The 24,738-nt window shown below is 51.4% G+C and overlaps 1 protein-coding gene across 1 annotated transcript in view; it reads right to left on the reverse strand.

Annotated features, from left to right (window-relative positions):
• Positions 1-3,358: 3,358 nt before the first annotated feature.
• The window catches only part of slc44a4 (solute carrier family 44 member 4), a 145,448-nt gene continuing 124,068 nt past the window's right edge, over positions 3,359-24,738 (reverse strand). Inside the window, exons 15-20 of the mRNA XM_085975216.1 lie at positions 16,914-17,170; positions 13,100-13,194; positions 11,414-11,517; positions 11,243-11,316; positions 7,025-7,095; positions 3,359-3,559 (exon numbers count right to left, since the gene is read on the reverse strand). Of these exons, the coding sequence (XP_085831342.1) occupies positions 3,459-3,559; positions 7,025-7,095; positions 11,243-11,316; positions 11,414-11,517; positions 13,100-13,194; positions 16,914-17,170 (702 nt within the window). The 3' untranslated portion in view covers positions 3,359-3,458. The remainder of the gene's footprint in view (positions 3,560-7,024; positions 7,096-11,242; positions 11,317-11,413; positions 11,518-13,099; positions 13,195-16,913; positions 17,171-24,738) is intronic.

Below are 24,738 nucleotides of genomic sequence, written 5' to 3' on the forward strand. Positions count from 1 at the left end.
CTAACGAGAGCGTGTTTGCGTCTTGTTCCGTTCCGCAGACTCTGGTGGTTGGATCCTACATGATCGCCCGAGGGGTTCTTCAGTGTTTACAACATGTGCGTCGACACCCTCTTCCTCTGCTTCTGTAAGTAGTCCGTGAATTTCGGTGCGGTGTCGTATCGCGCGGGCTGCTCCGGTAATCCGGTAACCGCGGGACCCGGTGCCCTTTCATCCGCTCCACCGACGTCGTAGCGGCAACAGATTAGGCTCAAAGCCTGGAGCGTCGGTGCTGGTGGCCAAGGATGGGGGGGTGGCGGGGCTGTTGGGTGGTGGAATAGGGGCTGTCTTGTGTACGAATGTGACCCAGTTTTTTGAACTGGGTCTGACTTACTGACCAGCTCCAGAAAATCAGATCAATCATCTTGATTCTCAGTGACGCTGCGGCATTAATAATCCGTGCGTCCAACCCCTCTTTTCTTCCCCCCCCCCCGGCAGAAACTTGGCTCAGCAGCCCATTTCCCCCCCCACCACACTCATTCCCCCTCCCTGAGGTGCCTCCGCCCTCGAGGGGCCCCCGCCCCCCCATCTTCTCCGCCCTCGAGGGGCCCCCGCACCCCCATCTCCGCCCTCGAGGGGCCCCCGCCCCCACATCCTCCGCCCTCGAGGGGCCCCCGCCCCCCCACTCCCGCCCTCGAGGGGGCCCCCCGCCCCCCATCTCCGCCCTCGAGGGGCCTCCGCCCCCCATCTCCGCCCTCGAGGGGCCCCAGCACCCCTATCTCCGCCCTCGAGTGGCTCCCCCCCCCGACTCTCTCTCACCCCTCCCCCCCGACTCTCTCTCTCCCCCTCCCCCCCGACTCTCTCTCTCTCTCCCCTCCCCCCCCCGACTCTCTCTCTCTCCCCTCCCCCCCCGACTCTCTCTCTCCCCTCCCCCCCCGACTCTCTCTCTCCCCTCCCCCCCGACTCTCTCTCTCCCCTCCCCCCCCGACTCTCTCTCTCTCCCCTCCCCCCCCCGACTCTCTCTCTCTCCCCTCCCCCCCGACTCTCTCTCTCCCCTCCCCCCCGACTCTCTCTCTCTCCCCTCCCCCCGACTCCTCTCTCCCCTCCCCCCCGACTCTCTCTCACCCCTCCCCCCCGACTCTCTCTCACCCCTCCCCCCCGACTCTCTCTCTCCCCTCCCCCCCGACTCTCTCTCTCTCCCCTCCCCCCCGACTCTCTCTCTCCCCTCCCCCCCCGACTCTCTCTCTCTCCCCTCCCCCCCGACTCTCTCTCTCTCCCCTCCCCCCCCGACTCTCTCTCTCTCCCCTCCCCCCCGACTCTCTCTCTCCCCTCCCCCCCCGACTCTCTCTCTCCCCTCCCCCCCCGACTCTCTCTCTCTCCCTCCCCCCCGACTCTCTCTCTCCCCTCCCCCCCCCCCGACCCCCGACTCTCTCCCCTCCCCCCCCCCCGGCCCCCCGACTCTCTCTCTCTCCCCTCCCCCCCGACTCTCTCTCTCCCCTCCCCCCCGACTCTCTCTCTCCCCTCCCCCCCCGACCCCCGACCTTCTCTCTCCCCTCCCCCCCCCCGACCCCCGACTCTCTCCCCTCCACCCCCCCCCCCCGGCCCCCCGACTCACTCTCTCTCCCCTCCCCCCCCCGACTCTCTCTCTCTCCCCTCCCCCCCAACTCTCTCTCTCCCCTCCCCCCCCGAACCCCGACTCTCTCTCTCCCCTCCCCCCCGACTCTCTCTCTCTCTCCCCTCCCCCCCAACTCTCTCTCTCCCCTCCCCCCCGAACCCCGACTCTCTCTCTCCCCTCCCCCCCGACTCTCTCTCTCCCCTCCCCCCCACCCGACCCTCTCTCTCCCCTCCCCCCCCGAACCCCGACTCTCTCTCTCCCCTCCCCCCGACTCTCTCTCTCTCCCCTCCCCCCCCGAACCCCGACTCTCTCTCTCCCCTCCCCCCGACTCTCTCTCTCTCCCCTCCCCCCCACCCGACCCCCGACTCTCTCTCTCCCCTCCCCCCCCCCCGACCCCCGACTCTCTCTCTCCCCTTCCCCCCCCCCCCAGGACCCCGACTCACCACCCCTCCCCCCCGGACCCCCGACTCACACCACCCCCCCCCCCCGCCCAGGACCCCCGACTCACCACCCTCCCCCCCGGACCCCCGACTCACACCACCCCCCCCCCCCGCCCAGGACCCCCAACTCACCACCCTCCCCCCCGGACCCCCGACTCTCCACCACCCCCCCCCCCGGACCCCCGACTCCCCCCCCCCCCCCGGACCCCCGACTCCCCCCCGCCCGGACCCCCGACTCCCCCCCCCCACCGGACCCCCGACTCTCTCCCCCCCGATCCCCGACTCTCTCCCCCCCCATCCCCGACTCTCTCCCCCCCGATCCCCGACTCTCTCCCCCCCCGATCCCCGACTCTCTCCCCCCCGATCCCCGACTCTCTCCCCCCCCCAATCCCCGACTCTCTCCCCCCCCAATCCCCAACTCTCTCCCCCCCCGATCCCCGACTCTCTCCCCCCCCGATCCCCGACTCTCTCCCCCCCCCAATCCCCGACTCTCTCCCCCCCCCCAATCCCCGACTCTCTCCCCCCCGATCCCCGACTCTCTCCCCCCCCCGAACCCCGACTCTCTCCCCCCATCCCCGACTCTCTCCCCCCCCATCCCCGACTCTCTCCCCCCCGATCCCCGACTCTCTCCCCCCCGATCCCCGACTCTCTCCCCCCCCCAATCCCCGACTCTCTCCCCCCCGATCCCCGACTCTCTCCCCCCCGATCCCCGACTCTCTCCCCCCAATCCCCGACTCTCCCCCCCCGATCCCCGACTCTCTCCCCCCAATCCCGACTCTCTCCCCCCAATCCCCGACTCTCCCCCCCCAATCCCCGACTCTCCCCCCCCGATCCCCGACTCTCTCCCCCCCGATCCCCGACTCTCTCCCCCCCCGATCCCCGACTCTCTCCCCCCCCCGATCCCCGACTCTCTCCCCCCCCCGATCCCCGACTCTCTCCCCCCCAATCCCCGACTCTCCCCCCCCGATCCCCGACTCTCTCCCCCCCCCCAATCCCCCGACTCTCCCCCCCCGATCCCCGACTCTCTCCCCCCCCGATCCCCGACTCTCTCCCCCCCGATCCCCGACTCTCTCCCCCCCCGATCCCCGACTCTCTCCCCCCCAATCCCCGACTCTCCCCCCCCGATCCCGACTCTCTCCCCCCAATCCCCGACTCTCTCCCCCCCAATCCCCGACTCTCCCCCCCAATCCCCGACTCTCCCCCCCAATCCCCGACTCTCCCCCACCCCCGATCCCCGACTCTCTCCCCCCCGACCCCCGACTCTCCCCCACCCCACCACCCACCCGATCCCCAACTCCCGAAACACCCGATCCCTGCCCTCACCCGAACCCTCTTTCCCTTAATGTCCTTGAATCTTCAAAGGGCTCTTCCCCACTTCGGTCAAACTACTGAGAGTTATTTATTGCAACAAAAGGCAAACTGTCAGCTCATACCAATATTGGCAGCCAATAGTAGTTCAGCACAGGAACTTGGAATGCTGGGTGTGGAATTTTTATCCGCCCAGTGAAGAAGAAAAATGCCAGTACACCTGGGAAAGGAAAAACAGGGAAAAAGAATGGATTGCAGCTTCAAAGTCAAGGGTCAACACTTCGGAAACCCAAAGGGCTAGAAATTGGGCCCCTTCGCGCCTCCGGGTGGCGATAACGGGGCGCTAATCACTTACCGCCCGGGCACGGCCCAGAAGATCGGTTCTGCCCCCTGCAGCATCGCCGGGCGAAAACACCGGCAGCTGCAGGGAGGTCTTCATCGGGAGGCCGGGCGCTTCGGGGGTGATGCTTAAAGGCGAGGTGGTGGCTGAGGCAAGTGGGGGAAAGAAAATTCTCAAAGCTCTTTCTGGGTTTTTATCCCACCCATCGATCAGCCCGGCACTCTGCTGCAGTGCATCGGGCTGATCGGGCCAGATTGCGGCTGCCGTCGGGGACCAGGTATGTTTTCCTCTTGCGGAGCCTGCAGCGATGGCCCATCCCTTTAAGAGAGGGAAGGAGGCTTCCCATGCGGCAGTGCTGCACGGCCCACTGTACAGCGCTGCTCACCTACTGCTCCGCCATGCTGCACTCCAGGAAAGAAGTGGAGCGCCTGGCGCTAACGTTTTTCAACTTTTAAAAGTTAGTACCCCAAATGGAGCTATAATGAATTTCTCCCCCAAACACTGCAGAGATTATCCTGTGAACACAACAAGGTTGGTGAATTCGGCTTACTGACTACCCTGGGACAAGGTGGTCTAGGGTTAGAAGCAAAATTCGCTACTTTGCAAGTAATGTCAGTACCAGGAACATCAGACACCACTGCGGCGAGTGTCTCACCTCCTGACTCCCCAAAGCCTTTCCACCATCTACAAGGCACAAGTCAGGAGTGTGCTGGAATACTCTCCACTTGCCTGGATGAGTGCAGCTCCATCAACACTCAAGAAGCTCGACACCATCCAGGACAAAGCAGCCCGCTTGACTGGCACCCCATCCACCACCTTAAACATTCACTCCCTCCACCACCGGCGCACCGTGGCTGCAGTGTGTACCATCTACAAGATGCACTGCAGCAACTCGCCAAGGCTTCTTCGGCAGCACCTCCCAAACACGCAACCTCTTCCACCTAGAAGGACAAGGGCAGCAGGCTCATGGGAACTCCACCACCTCCAAGTTCCCCTCCAAGTCACACACCATCCTGACTTGGAAACATATTGCCGATCCTTCATCGTCGCTGGGTCAAACTCCTGGAACTCCCTCCCTAACAGCACTGTGGGAGCACCTTCACCACACGGACTGCAGCGGCTCACCACCACCTTCTCGAGGGCAATTAGTGATGGGCAATAAATGCTGGCCTCGCGAATAAAAAAAGACACCAATATTCCCAACCCTAGTGTCCCATCCAATCCTTCAGCACTCTTCCTCCACCATAATCTCCCACAATCATTAGCACATCCTTGGCTCCTCCTCAAAATTCCCCGGCTCCCATTAGCTCCCAACCTCCAACAAATCCTGCCTAACCCCTTTTTCATATCCCCTCCCAGGCACAGGAACAGGAGGAGGCCATTCAGTCCCTCGAGCCTGTTCCGCCATTCAAAGAGATTATGGCTGATCTGGCTCTTAACTCCATCTACCTGCATTGGCTCCATGCCCTTATATCCCCTTGTCTAGCAAAAGTCAATCAACCTCAGATTTAAAATGATTAATTGAGCTTGTATCTACTGTGTTAGATCCATGTATCTTGATGTTGTGTCTTTCAATAACTAGACAGAGACTGCAGAGGAACAATCAACAGGTGTTTACTGAATGAGGGTTACGCTAAAACTAACTGTACAGATCCCTACTCAGGGTTTATATACAGGTGTGGTCACTGCCGGTACTACAGTATACAGGAGCTGTAAAAAGTAGTTCTCCCCTTAAAGGTACATACACTACATACTGCTTCTCGTGGGAGAGAGTTCCACACTTCTACCACCCTGTGTGTGAAGAAAGTGTTTACTAACTTCTCTCCTGAGTGGCCTGGCTCTGGTTTTAAAGTCATGTCCCCTTGTCCTAGACTCCCCCACCAGCAGAAAGTTTCTCTCTCTCTATTCCTTATCTATTCCCTTCAAAATCCTAAAAAAAAACCTCTGTACTTCAGTATACCACCCTCATTAGGACCACTAACTTTAGCACCTCTGCCAATCCACATCACCCACTGTAGCCTGAGGCTTTCCTCCTCGCAATTTACCACCCCACCAATTTTCGTGTCATCTGCGAACTTACTGATCATACCTTTTACATTCTCATCCAAATCATTTATGTAGATCGCAAACAACAAGGGACCCAGCACCGATCCCTGAGGTACCCCACTGGACACAGGCTTCCAGTCACACTGGAGTACTGTGTGCAGTCCTGGTCGCCTCACTATAGGAAGGATGTGATTGCTTTGGAGAGGGTGCAGAGAAGATTCACCAGGATGTTACCTGGGATGGAGCGCCTCAGCTATGAAGAGAGGCTGGACAGGCTGGGGTTGTTTTCCTTGGAGCAAAGAAGGCTGAGGGGGGACCTGATTGAGGTGTACAAAATGATGAGGGGCATAGATAGGGTAGATAAAGAGGAACTTTTCCCCTTAGTAGGGGGGTCAATAACAAGGGGGCATAGATTCAAGGTAAGGGGCAGGAGATTTAGAGGGGATTTGAGGAGGAACTTCTTCACCCAGAGGGTGGTTGGAATGTGGAACTCACTGCCTGAAAGGGTGGTAGAGGCAGGAACCTTCACAACATTCAAGAAGCATTTGGATGAGCACTTGAAATGCCATTGCATACAAGGCTATGGACCAAATGCTGGAAAATGGGATTAGACTGGACAGGGATGGATGGGCGGCGCAGACACGATGGGCCGAAGGGCCTCTTTCTGTGCTGTAAAACTCTATGACTCTTACTGCCAACCCTACCCATCAGCTCACCTCGCCTCGTGTCTCACCATCCCTCTCCCCTCGCCTCGTCATTCAGCACAATCTCTCACATCAGGGTACCGTAGTCTAGCGTCCACGGTACTGGAACAGCAACCCAGGGGTTGAGGTGTCAAACCCCACCATAAGATGTTGTAAAATTGAATTCCGTAAATCTGGTAATTTAACAATTAGCCTACTTGGTGACTCTTCCTGTTCAAAAATCAACCAGGGAGGCGCAGCGAGCATTGCCTCGTCAGTATTGCCCACATCCCAAAAACAAATGATAACAAACCTCGAAAACTTTCCCTCTTCACCTGTTCTGCGACCTCTTGGAGTCCTTCACCTCCCAACCATCAGCAGCCCCTTTATTCTGACGGTTTATTCAATTCATTCTTCAGGTTCAATTCCTTTAACCACCAACAATAGTTTTTGGACAGTGAAGAGCAAGTCTCCAACACAACCCGCACCAGATTTCCCAAGGACAATATTCTGTCTTTTCAAAAGTACAATTAGCCCAAACGGAATCCGGCTTTCCTTCAACTCCGGGTCACAATGGAGCTGGGTGAGCGCCGGGGTTCTCAGCTGGTCTACTTACCCACGCCACCGACAACCAGGAGCTTCCCGAAAAACAGCAACAGGTCTGTAATCTTATCCAACACCACCACCCTGCGGGGCAAAACAAGAGAGAGAGAGAGGGTTTACCCCACGTTAGCCTGTTGCTGGCACCCATTCCTACTGCACATCACTGCCGCCCAGGTCATGGACATACCGGCCATAGAGGGAGTGCAGCGAAGGTTCACCAGACTGATTCCTGGGATGGCAGGACTGTCGTATGAGGAGAGATTGGGTCGACTAGGCCTGTATTCACTAGAGTTTAGAAGAATGAGAGGGGATCTCATTGAAACGTATAAAATTCTAACAGGGTGAGACAGACTGGATGCAGGGAGGATGTTTCCCTTGATTGGTGGGTCCAGAACGAGGGTCACAGTCTCAGGATGCAGGGTAGGACATTTAGGACTGAGATGAGGAGACATTTCTTCACTCGGAGGGTGGTGAACCTGTGGAATTCTCTACCGCAGGAGGCTGTGGAGGCCAAGTCACTGAATATATTTAAGAAGGAGATAGATTTCTAGACGCAAAAGGCATCAAGGGGTATGGGGAGAGAGCGGGAATATGGTGTTGAGATAGAGGATCAGCCATGATCATAGTGAATGGCGGAGCAGGCTCGAAGGGCCGAATGGCCTACTCCTGCTCCTATTTTTCTGTGTTTCTATGGTCACACCTGCGGCCCCTCCCCAACCCAGGGTCCGGCTGTACCCCCGCCCCACCTCCCACACCCCTGGCTTCAAGCAGCCCCCTCCCCCCAGGGTCCAGGAACCCCCCCAGGACCCGGGCACCCACTACCCAAAAGCGCCCGAGCACCCCTGGCGTCTTCACCCCACCCGAGAACAGGAGCGAGGGCTGGAAATTGGAGTTCGGGGAACAGGGAGCGCTTTAAGTATTTCTCCAACTCCCTTCTGAATGTTATTATTGAATCTGCTTCCACCGCCCTTTCAGGCAGTGAATTCCAGATCACAATAACTCGCTGCGTTAAAAGAAAATATCCTCCTCTGTTCCTTTCACCCATTACCTTAAATCTGTGTCCTCTGGTTACCGACCCTCCTGCCAGTGGAAACAGTTTCTTCCTATCTACTCGATCAAAACCCTTTGTTTAGCCAACAGGCCCCCATATGCAACTTACAGCAGGCACCTCAAAGCACTGGAGAGGTACCACCAACGCTGCCTCCGCAAGACCCTGCAAATCCATTGGCAGGATAGGCGCACCATCGTCAGTGTTCTCGCTCAGGCCAACATCCCCAGCATCGAAGCTTTGACCACGCTCGATCAGCTCCGATGGATGGGTCACATTGTCCGCATGCCCGATACGAGACTCCCAAAACAAGCGCTCTTCTCGGAGCTCCGGCACGGCAAGAGAGCCCCAGGTGGGCAGAGGAAACGCTTCAAGGACACCCTCAAAGCCTCCTTGAAAAAGTGTAACATCCCCACCGACACCTGGGAATTCCTGGCCCAAGACCGCGCAAAGTGGAGGAGAAGCATCCGGGAAGGCGCCGAACACCTCGAGTCTCTTCGCCGGGAGCAAGCGGAAGCCAAGCGCAGGCAGCGCACGTCAACCCAAGCACCCCACCCACCCGCCCCTTCAACCACCGTCTGCCCCACCGGTGACAGAGACTGTAGGTCCCGCATGGGACTCATCAGTCACCTGCGAACTCATTTTTAATGTGGAAGCAAATCATCCTCGGTTCCGAGGGACTGCCTAAGAAGATGATGATATGCAACTTAAACCCTCCTCTTTTTTCTCCGTTTATTTTTGGACAGGACGCACAAAAGCATTTTTAATCTGACGAATGATCACGAGCACTGAGTCACTGGCCAGAGGCAACAGCCAGAAACCCAACTCCGCCCAGTGGGAAGGAGGAAGCCGGGGAAAGGATGGATGGATGGGATGTGGAGAGAGAGAGAGAGAGAGAGAGAGAGAGCAAACTGAGAAAAACCTTGACAATGTACAGACTTAGTGAACATAGCCTGGTGATCGAAAAAGGTAGACACAGGCAGACCTGGCTACCAAGAGAGGACAGGATATGCTCTCACTGCAGTCAGGGAGTGGTGGAGACAGAGATGCACTTCCTCACAGCTTGTAGAAAATATCAGGGCATAAGGGAGAATTTCTACCCAAAATTCACAAAAATATGCCCTGAATTCAGAAATTTGAATGACGACCAAAAACTCCCATACCTACTAGGGGAAGAGAGAAATTGTGTAACACTAGCGGCACACTATGTTACAGCTTGCCATAAACAGAGGGACAACCACTAAATATAAGAAAAGAGTATATATAAATTATATGAAAGTATATTTATACACTCGGGGATATATCTGTTTATACACTGTATGGATAGATCTGTATTTTTGTGAACAAACATGAATGTTTTTCGATGCTTTGGCAACATAAGATGTAACTTGTCATGCCAATAAAGCGATTTGAATTGAATTGAATTGAGAGAATGTCGCTATCTTACACTCGCACAATTTAGTGGGGCAGGAGGAGGCAGAGAGGACTGTACCTGTTCACCCACCCAGCGCGAGTGGACTTCATAAAATAGAATCATAGAAATTTAAGGCAGTCAGCGCATCGTGTCTGTGCCGGTCAAAAAGGAGCTACCCGGCCTAACCCCACTTTCCAGCTCTTGGTCCATAGCCCTGTAGGTTATGGCAGTTCAAGTGCATATCCAAGTACTTTTTAAACATAGAAACATAGAAGATAGGAGCAGGAGTAGGCCATTCGGCCCCTCGAGCCTGCTCCGCCATTCCATGCGATCATGGCTGATCATCCAAATTCAGTACCCTGTCCCTGCTTTTTCCCCATATCCCTTGATCCCTTTAGCCTTAAGAAATATATCCAACTCCTTCTTGAATATATTTAATGAATTGGCCTCCACTGCCTTCTGTGGTAGAGAATTCCACAGGTTCACCACTCTCTGGGTGAAGAAATTCCTCCTCATCTCTGTCCTAAATGGCTTACCCCTTATCCTTAGACTGTGACCTCTGGTTCTGGACTCCCCGACTATCGGGAACATCCTTCCTGCACCTAGTCTGTCTAGTCCTGTTAGAATTTTATAAGTTTCAATGAGATCCCCTCTCATTCTTCTAAACTCCAGCGAATATAAGCCCAATCGACCCAATCTCTCCTCATACGTCATTCCTGCCATCCCAGGTATCAGCCTGGTGAATCTTCGCTGCACTCCCTCCATGGCAAGAACATCCTTCCTCAGATAAGGCGACCAAAACTGCACACAATACTCAAGGTGTGGTCTCACCAAGGCCCTGTACAACTGCAGCAAGACATCCTTGCTCCTGTACTCGAATCCTCTCGCTACGAAGGCCAACATAACATTTGCCTTCTTAACCGCCTGCTGCACCTGCATGCTTACCTTCAGCGACTGGTGCACAAGGACACCCAGGTCTCGTTGCACTTCCCCTTCTCCCAATCTATTGCCGTTCAGATAATAATCCGCCTTCCTGTTTTTGACACCAAAGTGGATAACCTCGCATTTATCCACATTATACTGCATCTGCCATGCATCTGCCCAATCACCCAACCTGTCCAAATCATACTGGAGTTTCTCTGCATCCTCCTCACAGCACACACGCCCACCCAGCTTTGTGTCGTCTGCAAATTTGGAGATATTACATCGAGTTCCCTTGTCTAGATCATTAATATATATTGTGAATAGCTGGGGTCCAAGGACCGATCCCTGCGGTACCCCACTAGTCACTGCCTGCCACTCAGGAAAAAGAGCCGTTTATTCCAACTCTTTGCTTCCTGTCTGCCAACCAGTTCTCTATCCAAGTCAGTACCTTGCCCCCAATCCCATGTGCCTTAGCTTTACACGCTAATCGCTTATGCGGGACCTTATCGAAAGCCTTTTGAAAGTCCAAATACACCACATCCACTTTTTTAAATGTGATGAGGGTCTCTGCCTCTTCCACCCTTTCAGGCTGTGAGTTCCAGACCCCCACCACCCTCTGGGTGACACAAGTTCTCCTCAAATCCCCTCTAATCCCTCCACCAATTACTTTAAATCTATGCTCCCCTGGTTATTGACCTCTCTGCTAAGGGAAATAGGTCCTTCCTATGCACTCTATCCAGGCCCCTCATAATTTTACACACCACAATCAAGTCTCCCCTCAGGCTCCTCTGTTCCAAAGGATATATAACGTGACAGTGAGCCAGATATGATTAGATTTCACCTACCTGACCACATTCCTCATCAGCAGTTTGAATGCATTTTTAGCCGACACACAGAAGTTTTTACCGTATACTGCAATCTACAATTAGACAGACAAAGAGGAAGGTTAGGAATCAGCCAGGGGCCATTTGGCAGGCAAGTTATTTACCATCACAGTCAGACGCTCAGCTCCTCACCATAATGTAGGCGTTGCGGTTTAAGAACTTGATGAATTTCTCCAGGCACCAGAAGCAGCATTTGAGACAACACATCAGGAATCTGGTCAAGGGGTTCTGAACATCTGGGAGAGAGAGAGAGAGAGAGGCCGAGGACATGCAAATAAAAATAAAATCCACATCACGCCAAATACAACAGGATAAAGCAAACCAAAGGGGAAGGGGTGACCCCGAGCTTCCGGTCGCCTGTCACTTTAATTCTCCGCTTCACTCTCACTCTGACCTCTCCATCCTCGGCCTCTTACACTGTTCCAGTAAGCTCGAGGAACAGCATCTCCTCTTTCGATTAGGCACTTTACAGCCTTCTGGACTCAACATCAAGTTCAACAGTTTCAGACCGTAACCTCTGCCCCTATCCTTTTTTTCCCCCATTTTGTTTCCCATCTCTCTCACATGGCAGTTGTCGATCATTCAGCCATTGTCATTTACACTTCACCTAGAGCCATCTTTTGTTTCTTAACTTGTCCCATTACCACCTCCTTTTGCCTTGCACCATCATCCCTTTTGCCTCTTAATCTCTCTCCTGCCTTCCATCCTATCACAGACCTTCCCTTTTGTCCTTTCCTCCCCTCTTTCTCTGCCCCTCTACACTTACTTAAAAACCTCTTCCATCTCCAACTTTTTCCAGTTCTGACGAAGAGTCATCGACCTGAAACGTTAGCTCTGTTTCTCTCTCCACGGATGCTGCCTGACCAGCTGAGTGTTTCCAGCATTTTCTGTTTTTATTTCAATCTCTAGACTAACTTCCCATTGCACTGATGCACAGCCTCCATTCATCGGCAGTGCAGTCTCTTAAAAACACACTGGCCCAGAAATTCGGGTCGGGGGCTTCCCGCGGGTGCAAGCCCCCGACCTGCACTTACCTAGCGCGCCAGCCGTTGAGGCCTGGGCCTGCATGCATTTCCGGTCTGTGGCCCGCTCCAGCTCCCGGCGCGCTGTGCTTGCGTGATCCAGCGGCGTAGTTAGTGCGATGCGTCGGCTGGGATCGCGTGAGCACTGGGCAACCAATCAGAGCAGGGAAAAGCCCATTCATGAGATTGACAGAAAGGACTGTCAAACTCATGAAAACTCTGGGCGCCCAAAACAGTACTTAACCTTAAAATAAATTTGAAAAAAAAAATCACACTATTTAAATCAACTATAAATAACATTAAATAACTATTTTAAACAATAATTTAAATTTTTGAAAAAAATAATTTGCTAAAAATACACTTACCTTACTGTAAAGTATTTAAAAATAATAAACCTGTGGAAAGAATGTTCTAATTTTAATTAATTGACCACTTACCTTTTAAAATGAAGTCCTTACGCCTGGTTTTTAAATGTGCAAAAAGTCGAGGCCTTCACGCACGGGCAAGCCGGTCAAAAAAAGCGGAGGTTCAACGCGCACGCGCAGACTCCTGCGCGCACGCGTTCGACCTCTGAACCCCTTCGTTCAGAGGATCGGAAATGCCGGTTTCCCCACGCATGCGCAGTGCATGCAAGAAACCGGCACTTCCATCGGGTCCACGCGTGGGTACTCCGTGCGTACTCACGCGTTGGGACGCGAATTTCTGGGCCATTCTCTTCACCACCCCCCCCCACTACCCCACCCCCTCCTGAATGTGCATCAGACAAATCAAATGGTTTTGAACTTGAGGCTCTTACTTTTCAGCTTGTGGTCCAAGTACTCCAGGATAATTCTTATAAGCTGAATGATGGTCAGGATCAGGGCTCCAAAAGCCAAGGAACCAGTGTGATACCTAGGAACAAGCAAGCGGACAACATCAGACACACGTAACAGGTTTAACTGCACCATTCGCGCAGATGTGATCTCTGCGAAAGTACAGTATCAATCGAAACCCTCCTCTCTAGCGCGCTTGATGGTCCAGTGAGGCACATCATACCCTCATGTTCCACCAAGCCATACAGGCCGGGAGATCCCAGGTCAATCCCTGGTCTGTGCTGAGCAGTTAGCCTCAGTGTTCCTGGCCGGGAAGTGGGGTGAAACAAGTAGGACAAGGATCAGTTTTTTTCATGAGGTAACAGAGTTGATGAGGACAATGCGGTTGACGTGGTGTATATGGACTTCCAAAAGGCATTTGACAAAGTGCCACATACAGTAATAGGCTTGCCAGCAAAGTTGAAGCCCTTGGAATAAAAGGGACAGTGACAGCATGGATATGGAATTGGCTAAGTGACAGGAAACAGAGAGTAGTGGTGAACGGTTGTTTTTCAGACTGGAGGAAGGTACACAGTGGTGTTCCCCAGGGGTCAGTACTAGGACCACTGCTTTTCTTGATCTATATTAATGACTTGGACTTGGGTGTACAGCGCACAACTTCAAAATTTGCAGAGGATACAAAAATTGAAAGTATAGTGAACAGTGAGGAGGATAGTGATAGACTTCAAGAGGACATCAGCAGGCTGGTGAAATGGGCAGACACGTGGCAGATGAAATTTAACGCAGAAAAGTGTGAAGTGATACATTTTGGTAGGAAGAACGAGGAGAGGCAATATAAACTAAAGGGTACAATCCTAAAGGGGGTGCATGAACAGAGCGACCTGGGGTATATGTGCACAAATCATTGACGGTGGCAGGGCAGGTTGAGAAAGCCGTTAAAAAAGCTTACAGGATCCCGGGCTTCATAAATAGAGGCATAGAGTCCAAAAGCAAGGAAGTTATGATGAACCTGTATAAAACACTGGTTCGGCCTCAACTGGAGTATTGTGTCCAATTGTGGGCACCGCACTTTAGGAAGGATGTGAAGGCCTGGGAGAGGGTGTAGAAAAGATTTACAAGAATGATTCCAGGAATGAGGAACTTCAGTTACGTGGATAGACTGGAGAAGCTGGGGTTGTTCTCCTTGGAGCAGAGAAGGTTGAGAGGAGATTTGATAGAGGTGTTCAAAATCATGAGGGGGTCTGGACAGAGTTGATAGAGAGAACCTGTTCCCATTGGCAGAAGGGTGGAGAACCAGAGGACACCGATTCAAGGGTGATTGGCAAAAGAACCAAAGGAGACATGATGAAAAACTTTTTTACGCAGCGAGTGGTTAGGATCTGGAATGCACTGTCCGAGAGGGTGGTGGAGGCAGACTCAATCACCGCTTTCAAAAGGGAGTTGGATAAGTACCTGAAATTATAAAAATTGCAGGGCTACGGGGAAAGGGCGGTGGAGTGGGACTAGTTGAAGTGCTCTTGCAGTGAGCCGGCACGGGCTCGACGGGCTGAATGGCCTCCTTCCGTGCTGTAACCATTCCATGATTCTATGGACCATAGGCTCCTGCTCACTATGTGGCTCATGTTGGAGATTGGGTAATGGATATCAAAGCAAGGTTAGATCATAGAAACATAGCAGATAGGAGCAGGCCATTCGGCCCCTCGAGCCCGTTCCGCCATTTAATGAGATCATGGCTGATCATCCAAATTCAGTACCCAGTCCCTGCTTTCTCCCCATATCCCTTGATCCCTTTAGCCTTAATATATCTAACTCCTTCTTGAATATATTTAATGAATTGGCCTCAACTGTCTTCTGTGGTAGAGAATTCCACAGGTTCACCACTCTCTGGGTGAAGAAATTCCTCCTCATCTCAGTCCTAAATGGCTTACCCCTTATCCTTAGACTGTGACCCCTGGTTCTGGACTCCCCTGGTCACGGTTCCTTCTGTGATGTCCTCCCTTGTCAAAGAGCTATGAACATACGAACAATGACGGACAGGTAAAGAGCCTCCGGCCCATCCAGCCTGTCCTACACAATCGCGACACCTTGTCTATCACAATATATACTCTCCATCCCACCCGGAACCATGCGATCTCCTGGGAGGCGAGAAATCAGATAAAAACTCAGACCAATATTGGGGGAAGGAAAGTCTGGGAAATTACTCTCCGACCCACCTAGGCGATCGGAACTAGTCCAGGAGATCACCGAATTCCCTGCGACTCTTCTCTCTAGAAAAAAACTCAAGAGGTGGACTGATGGAAGTCTTTTAGGATTGTGAAGGGGTTCGATAGTGTAGACATAGAGAAGATGTTTGCTCTTGTGAGGGAGACCAAATCAAGGGGCCATAAATATAAGACAGTCACCAATAAATCCAGAGAGCAGACAATACAACATGGCTGAATACCTGACCACGGTAAAAGATAGCAAATTGAGAAAAACCTTGACTATGTACAGACTTAGTGAACATAGCCTGGCGATCGAAAAAGGCAGACACAGACAGACCTGGCTGCCAAGAGAGGACAGGATATGCTCTCACTGCAGTCAGGGAGTGGTGGAGACAGAGATGCACTTCCTCACAGCTTGTGGAAAATATCAGGGCATAAGGGGGAATTTCTACCCAAAATTCACAAAAATATGCCCTGAATTCAAAAATTTGAATGACGACCAAAAACTCCCACACCTATTAGGGGAACAGAGAAATTGCGTAGCCTTAGCGGCAAACTATGTTACAGCTTGCCATAAGCAGAGGGACAACCATTAAATCTAAGAAAAGAGTATATACATATTATATGAGTGTATATTTATACACACAGGGATATATCTGTTTATACACTGTATGGATAGATCTGCGTTTATGTGTTCAACCATAAATGTTTTTTCGGTGCTTTGGCAACATAAGATGTATCTTATCATGCCAATAAAGCAACTTGAATTGAATTGAATTGAGTGCCAAGAATGTGGAACTCGCTACCACAGGGAGCGGTTGAGGTGACGAGCATGGATGCATTTAAGGGGAAGCTAGATACATACATGAGGGAGAAAGGAATAGAAGGATATATTGATGGGGTGAGGTGAAGTAAGGTGGGAGGAAGCTCGTGTGGAGCATAAACACCGGCACGGACCAGTTGGTCTGTTTCCGTGCTGTAAATGCGATGCAATTCTCTGCAACGAGCCGTTAAAAAGGGCCTAAAAAAGGACATAGAAACATAGAAGATAGGAGCAGGAGTAGGCCATTCGGCCCCTCGAGCCTGCTCCGCCATTCAATGAGATCATGGCTGATCATCCAAATTCAGTACCCTGTCCCTGCTTTCTCTCCATATCCCTTGAGCCCTTTAGCCTTAAGAAATATATCTAACTCCTTCTTGAATATATTTAATGAATTGGCCTCTACTGCCTTCTGTGGTAGAGAATTCCACAGGTTCACCACTCTCTGGGTGAAGAAATTCCTCCTCATCTCTGTCCTAAATGGCTTACCCCTTATCCTTAGACTGTGACCCCTGGTTCTGGACTCCCCCGCCATCGGGAACATCCTTCCAGCATCTAGTCTGTCTGGTCCTGTTAGAATTTTATACGTTTCAATGAGATCCCCTCTCGGTCTTCTAAACTCCAGCGAGTATAAGCCCAATCGACCCAATCTCTCCTCATACGTCATTCCTGCCATCCCAGGTATCAGCCTAGTGAATCTTCGGGCAGTCAGTACTCGAACTCCTTCAAATTAAAAAGGAACATGCCAAACCCGGTCTTTACGGAGGAGCTCACCTGAGAGATCGCATGAAGGCACCGGACACGGCAAAATAGGGAATGTCTTTGGGTTTCTTGAAGGCCCAGTAGTAGGAAGCAAAGGCCCCTGCCAGAGTGCACTGGCCCAGGGCAATGATAAAGTTCATGCACCACAGGAAGCCAATAATGTTGTAGATCTGCAGGTTGAAGAGGTTGCGCTGCAGGATGCCCTCGTCGTTGTATTTGTAGAAGACGCACTTCACCCCTTCACAGTTGTAACTGGAGGCGCTGAAATTCTACAGGAAGAGAAGCAAGAAAACAGTGACTGGGATCCAACCCCACTGGACAAAGGTCATCTCATTGAAACTTATAAAATTCCAACAGGACTAGACAGACTAGATGCAGGAAGGATGTTCCCGATGGCCAGAGAGTCCAGAACCAGGGGTCACAGTCGAAGGATAAGGGGTAGGCCATTTAGGACTGAGATGAGGAGGAATTTCTTCACCCAGAGAGTGGTGAACCTGTGGAATTCTCTACCACAGAAGGCGGTTGAGGCCAATTCATTAAATATATTCAAGACAGAGTTAGATATATTTCTTAAGGCTAAAGGGATCAAGGGATATGGGGAGAAAGCAGGGACAGGGTACTGAATTTGGATGATCAGCCATGATCTCATTAAATGGCGGAGCAGGCTCGAGGGGCCGAATGGCCTACTCCTGCTCCTATCTTCTATGTTTCTATGTTTCCCTTCACCCTCCACCACCTTGGCTCACCAGCTCTAGTGGAACAGGTTTTATTCTATTGGGCGGGGGGACGGTCCTTCCTAGTCTGCCTCCCTCGACCCAAGTCTTAGCATTACTGGTGGCCTCAACATTCAAACCAAACTTGAGGGGCAGGCTGCCCGGATCACTCACCCCAATGGTGCCCTAACATCACGTTGTGTTGCTGCACCCCAAATTGGGTTGTGAACACTTCTGTTGTATCTCGACATCAACCAACAAAATAAAAAAATGGAACTTCCAAGAACCCAACTAACTACCACGCTGTAAGAATTCGCAATAATTTACAGTTCTGAAGAATCATTTTTTTGATTAAAGAATCCCTGGGCGTTGTGCTTTTAAATTTCCAGGCATAAAAATGGCTGTCACCACATGGCCGAAGACAAAGGACAATGCTTTGTTTACAAAGCAATTGAATGCTATTAGCATTTGTTTGTATATCGAGTGGATACATCTAAACTGCAGAAGAGACTTTTGTATCTTGAATGGGAACCGTTTAAGAACAATGGGTTTTTAAATCACCCAGCACTGGACAATAGGGCTGTTGCATTCTCTTTTGTTTCAGCCCAGGGAGCTCCGGAAGACACATTAACCCAGTCTAACCACTTTGAGTTAGCCAATCACAGCTTTCTCTTGTGTATTGGACCCTTTGGGTGGGAATTTTGCACACAGCCCTTGCAGGGCAGAACAGCAGGACCTCACCAGATATATAAGATAGCTGCTGAGAAGCTATCTCTCTCTTTTACTTCCTGGGACCATAGGTGAGCCTCTCTCTCTTTGCTGGACCACAGGTGAGCAGAGTTTCTGACTCCTCAGCAATGCAACCTAGTTAAGGAGTTAGGGGATGGTAATTTAAGGGGATATTACTAAGATTGTTTAACCAACATTGTAGTCACTTACCCCTCGTTTTTGCCGTCTGCCTTACCCCATTTTAAGCAATTTTACTGTGTTCGTGTGAGATAGTTTGATATTTTGATTATAGTTTCTTTTAGTTAATAAAACTTGATTTTTTTTCTCTCATCCAAACTACGTGTCTGTTTTAATATCAATAATTATAAGCCCTGCAGTCAGAACTGGAAGGTGGGGTAGCGATTCGAAACCGCTGTTTTAAAATTGGTTTTATTGGAATTGGTCTGGGTGCAAGCCCCAGCCCTACAACGCGGCAAGTTTAGGACGATACATCTGGAGAATTTTATTCCTAGATAGAATCAGAGAATGGTTACAGCACAGAAGGCGGCCATTCAGCCCATCGAGCCCATGCCGGCTCTGTGCAAGAGCACTTCAGCCAGTCCCACTCCCCTGCCCTTTCCCCGTAGTCCTGCAAAAAAAAATTCTTCTTCAGGTACTTATCCAATTCCCTTTTGAAAGCCACAATCGAGTTTGCCTCCACTGCCCTTGCAAGCAGTGCATTCCAGATCCTAAACACTCGCTGCATTGAAAAGATTTTCCTCATGTCACCTTTGGATCTTCTACCAATCACCTTAAATCTGTGTCCTCTGGTTCTCGACCCTTCCGCCAATGGGAACACAGTTTCTCCCCATCTACTCGGTCCAGACCCTCATGATTTTGAGCACCTCGATCAAATCTCCTCTCGACCTTCTCTGCGCCAAGGAGAACAACCCTAGTTTCCCCGGTCTATCCACGTAACTAAAGTCCCTCGTCCGGGAGAGTTCATGTACTGAAATGGACGACCTTGGACAATTGGCTTTTTTTCCCCCTCATCCCTGACTTCTCTAAGCTGGACTGGGATCAGACAAGAGGACAGAAAGAATCAAGGATGGTTAAGGCATCGGAGACTGGGGAATAGAACGTATACACCCCGACGCCACTAGTTCAGCTTCCACACATTGCCAAGCCCGGACACTGCATCAAGTCAGTTCCCCTTGATAGCACAATTTACTGTTCACCCCCCCCTTCCTTATTCTCATTAATTCTTCTCTCCCCCACCCCTTTGTGTGGATTCTTTGTTGGGATAAGAACATAAGAAATATGAGCAGGAGTCAGCCATTCGGCCCTTCGAGCCTGCTCCGCCATTCAATAAGATCATGGCTGATCTTCTACCTCATCTCCACTTTCCTGCACTATCCCCATATCCCTCGATTCCCTTAATATTCAAAAATCTATCGACTTCTGTTTTGAATATACTCAATGGCTGAGCCTCCACAGCCCTCTGGGGTAGAGAATTCCAAAGATTCACCACCCTCAGTGAAGAAATTTCTCCTCATCTCAGTCCTAAATGGCCGACCCCTTATTCTGAGACTGTGACCCCTGGTTCTAGACTCCCCAGCCAGGGGAAACATCCTCCCTGCATCTACCCTGTCAAGCCCTGTAAGAATTGTGCTTCAGACATGTCGTCCTTTTTCCGCAACCGAGGATTCCCCTCTACTGTGGTTGACACTGCCCTCGACCGTGTCAGTTCTATCTCCCGCACTTCTGCCCTCACCCCTGCCCCTCCCTCCCGGAACCACGATAGGGTTCCCCTTGTCCTCACCTTTCACCCCACCAGCCTCCACATTCAACGGATCATCCTCCGGCATTTCCGCTACCTCCAAAGTGATCCCACCACCAAACGTATCTTCCCCTCCCCTCCCCTTTCAGCATTCCGCAGGGACCGATCCCTCCGAGACACCCTAGTCCACTCCTCTATCACCCCAAACAGCCCTTCCTCTTCACCTGGCACCTTCCTGTGCAAGCGGAGGAGATGTAACACCTGCCCCTATACCTCCCCCCTTCCCACTGTCCAGGGCCCCAAACACCCCTTCCAGGTGAAACAGCGATTTACTTGTACTTCTCGCAATCTAGTATACTGTATTCGCTGCTCACGATGCGGTCTCCTCTACACTGGGGAGACCAAACGCAGATTGGGTGACCGCTTTGCGGAACACCTCCGTTCAGTCCGTAAGGGTGACCCCGAGCTTCCGGTCGCCTGTCATTTTAATTCACCGCTCCATTCCCACTCGGACCTCACCGTCCTTGGCCTCTTGTATTGTTCCACGGAAGCTCAACGTAAACTCGAGGAACAGCACCTCATCTTCCGATTAGGCAGTCTGCAGCCTTCCGGACTCAATATCGAGTTCAACAACTTCAGATCATAAGCTGGGCCCCCATTTCATTTTCTCTTGTATTTGTTCCACTCCTTTCCCCCCCCCCTTTCCTTTTGTTTCTCTCTCACACCTGGCAGCTATCTTTTGCCCTGCCAGTACACTTTACACCTAATCCCAGCCTATTACCATCTCGTCTAGCTTCTAATCTCTTTTACTTCTTTTGTTTCTTTTATTCTTTTGTCCGATCGCAGCCCTGCCTTCGATCTAGTTTCTTTTCTTTCCAGTTTTGAAGAAGGGTCCAACCCGAAACATCAACTCAAATTTCTCTCCACGGATGTTGCCTGACCTGCTGAGTTTTTCCAGCATTTTCTGTTGTTATTTCGGATTTCCAACATCTGCAGTATTTTGCTATCGTACCCCTGTAAGAATTGTGTATGTTTCAGTGAGATCACCTCTCATTCTTCTAAACTCTAGAGAATATAGGCCTGGTCTACTCAATCTCTCCTCATAGGACAATCCCCCCATCCCAGGAACCTTCGTTTCATTCCCTCTATGGCAAGTATATCCTTCCTTAGGTAAGGAGACCAAAACTGTACACAATACTCCAGGTGTGGTCTCACCAAGGCCCTATATAATTGCAGTAAGGCGTCTTTACTCTTATACTCAAATCCTCTTGTAATAAAGGCCAACATACCATTTGCTTTCCTAGTTGCTTGCTGTACCTGCATGTTAACTTTCAGTGATTCGTGTACAAGGACACCCAGGTCCCTCTGAACACCAACGTTTCCCAGCCTCTCACCATTTAAAAAATACTCTGCTTTTCTATTTTTCCTACCAAAGTGGAGAACTTCACATTTCTCCACATTATATTCCATTTGCCATGTTCTTGCCCACTCACACAGGATGTGGTTCCACTTATGGTATTTTGCCAAAGGGACCATCATGCACACGTGAGCTGCCAACAGCAATCATCAGAAGACTATTAGTCAACGGGGGAAGGGTGCAGAGGAAGCAATCTCAATCCTGAATTCATCTCAAGTCCACGTTTGAAGAAGCTGGCCAAATTATCTCTTTCCTTCCCTACATTCCACCAAACTCTGCCCTCCACCCCCTCCCACCACAAAGACACAGGCACCTATCCTGTACTCTCCTCAATTAACATTTTGAAGGCTGAGATTGATAGATCTTTGATGGGCAAGGGTATCGTGGGATATGGAGCAAAGGCGAGTTAAATGCAGTCGAGGTACAGATCAGCCAGGATCATCATCATCATCTTCTTCTTGGGCAATCCCTCAGAACCGAGGCAGCACGGTGGCATAGTGGTTAGCACTGTTGCCTCACAGCGCCAGGGACCCGGGTTCGAATCCGGCCTCGGGCGACTGTCTGTGTGGAGTTTGCACATTCTCCCCGTGTTTGCGTGTGTTTCCTCCGGGTGCTCCGGTTTCCTCCCACAGTCCAAAGATGTGCGGGTTAGGTTGATTGGCTATGATAAATTGACCCTTAGTGTTAGGGGGGATTAAATACGTGGGGTTACGGGGATAGGGTGGGATATGTGTCGGTGTAGGGGTTACGGGGATCGGGTGGGATGTGTGTCGGTGCAGGCTCGATGGGCCGAAATGGCCTCTATCTGCACTGTGGGGTTTCTGTGATTCTGTGATGACTTGCTTCCACATTAAAAATGAGTTCTCAGGTGACTGACGAGTCCAATGCGGGACCTACAGTCTCTGTCACAGGTGGGGCAGACGGTGGTTGAAGGGGCAGGTGGGTGGGGTGCTTGGGTTGACGTGCGCTGCCTGCGCTTGGCTTCCGCTTGCGCCCAGCGAAGAGACTCGAGATATTCGGCGCCTTCCCGGATGCTTCTCCTCCACTTTGTGCGGTCTTGGGCCAGGGATTCCCAGGTGTCGGTGGGGATGTTGCACTTTTTCCAAGGAGGCTTTGAGGGTGTCCTTGAAGCGTTTCCTCTGCCCACCTGGGGCTCTCTTGCCGTGTCAGAGCTCAGAGTAGAGCGCTTGCTCTGGGAGTCTCAAACCAGCCATGATCTAATTGAATGGCGGAACAGGCTCAAGGGGCTGAATGGCCTCCTCCTGTTCCGATGAGCAGAACCCCCACTGTGACCATGGCTTCAGCACAGAGTAGGACCATCCTGGACTGGAGGACCTAATTACTCACTGGATAAGCCCTCAGCCATCAAGGCAGCCCAGCTACTTGTCCGCTCAGTAGAAGCGGCAACAAAATAATAATTGGAAAAATGACTCAACTTAAATGATAATTCTTCACTGTTTCTATGAATTGGTCCCGACAGTCACACTGTTCAAAATACAGAGGGAACTGTTCACAAACCAGACGACACAAAGCTGGGTGGGCGTGTGTGCTGCGAGGAGGATGTTGGGAAACTCCAGTACGATTTGGACAGGTTGGGTGATTGGGCAGAAACATGGCAGATGCAATATAACGTGGATAAATGCGAGGTTATCCACTTTGGTGGCAAAAACAGGAAGGCAGATTATTATTTGAATGGCAATAGATTGGGAGAAGGGGAAGTGCAACGAGACCTGGGTGTCCTTGTGCACCAGTCGCTGAAGGTAAGCATGCAGGTGCAGCAGGTGGTTAAGAAGGCAAATGGTATGTTGGCCTTCGTAGCAAGAGGGTTCGAGTACAGGAACAAGGATGTCTTGCTACAGTTGTACAGGGCCTTGGTGAGACCGCACCTTGAGTATTGTGTGCAGTTTTGGTCGCCTTATCTGAGGAAGGATGTTCTTGCCATGGAAGGAGTGCAGCGAAGATTCACCAGACTGATACCTGGGATGGCAGGAATGACGTATGAGGAGAGATTGTGTTGATTGGGCTTATACTCGCTGGAGTTTAGAAGAATGAGAGGGGATCTCATCGAAACCTATAAAATTCTGTCAGGCCTGGACAGACTAGATGCAGGAAGGATGTTCCCGATGGCCGGGGAGTCCAGAACCAGGGGTCACAGTCTAAGGATAAGGGGTAAGCCATTTAGGACTGAGATGAGGAGGAATTTCTTCACCCAGAGAGTGGTGAACCTGTGGAATTCTCTACCACAGAAGGCAGTTGAGGCCAATTCATTAAATATATTCAAGAAAGAGGTGGATATATTTCTTGAGGCTAAAGGGATCAAGGGATATGGGGAGAAGGCAGGGACAGGGTACTGAGTTTGGATGATCAGCCATGATCTCATTGAATGGCAGAGCAGGCTCGAGGGGCCGAATGGCCTACTCCGATCTTCTATGTTTCTAAACAGGGCAAGTATTACTCGGTTGTCAGTTTGGCTCAGTGGAAGTATACCCGTGAAAGTCAGAAGTTTGTGGCTCAACCTGTACTCCAGGAATGTGTGGATGGTTTAAACTGACAAAACTGCGTAGAGTTTTGGTCTCCTTATTTAAGGAGGGATATACTTGCATTGGAGGCAGTTCAGAGAAGGTTCACTAGGCTGAATCCCGAGATGAAAGGGTTGTCTTACGAAGAAAGGTTGAGCAGGTTGGGCCTATATTCCTTGGAGTTTAGAAAAATGAGAGTTGATCTTATTGAAACATATAAGATTCTGAGGGGGATTGACAGGGTAGATGCTGAGAGGATGTTTCCCCTCGTGGGGGTATCTAGAACGAGGGGGCATAGTTTCAGAATAAGGGGGCGCCCATTTAAGATGGAGGATGAGGAGGAATTTCTTCTCTGAGGATCGTGAATCTTTGGAATTCTCTATCCCAGAGAGCTGCGGAGGCGGAGTCAGTGAATATATTCAAGGCAGAGATTGACAGATATTTGAACTACAGGGGGGGTCAAGGGTTATGGGGAGAGAGCGGGAAAGTGGAGTTGAGGCCAAGATTGGATCAGCCATGATCTCATTGAATGGCGGAGCAGGCTCGAGGGGCCGAATAGCCGACTCCTGCTCCTACGTCTTATTGTTCTTATGTAAGAGGTGCTGTCTTTTAAGAACATAAGAAATAGGAGCAGGAGCAGGCCGTACAGCCCCTCTAGTCTGCTCCGCCATTCAATAAGGTCATGGCTGATCTGAGCTTG

Source organism: Somniosus microcephalus, unplaced genomic scaffold, assembly GCF_052327205.1.
Source record: "Somniosus microcephalus isolate GS21.2 unplaced genomic scaffold, FLI_Smic_1.0 unresolved_chr1, whole genome shotgun sequence".
In the NCBI taxonomy this organism is placed as follows: domain Eukaryota; kingdom Metazoa; phylum Chordata; class Chondrichthyes; order Squaliformes; family Somniosidae; genus Somniosus; species Somniosus microcephalus.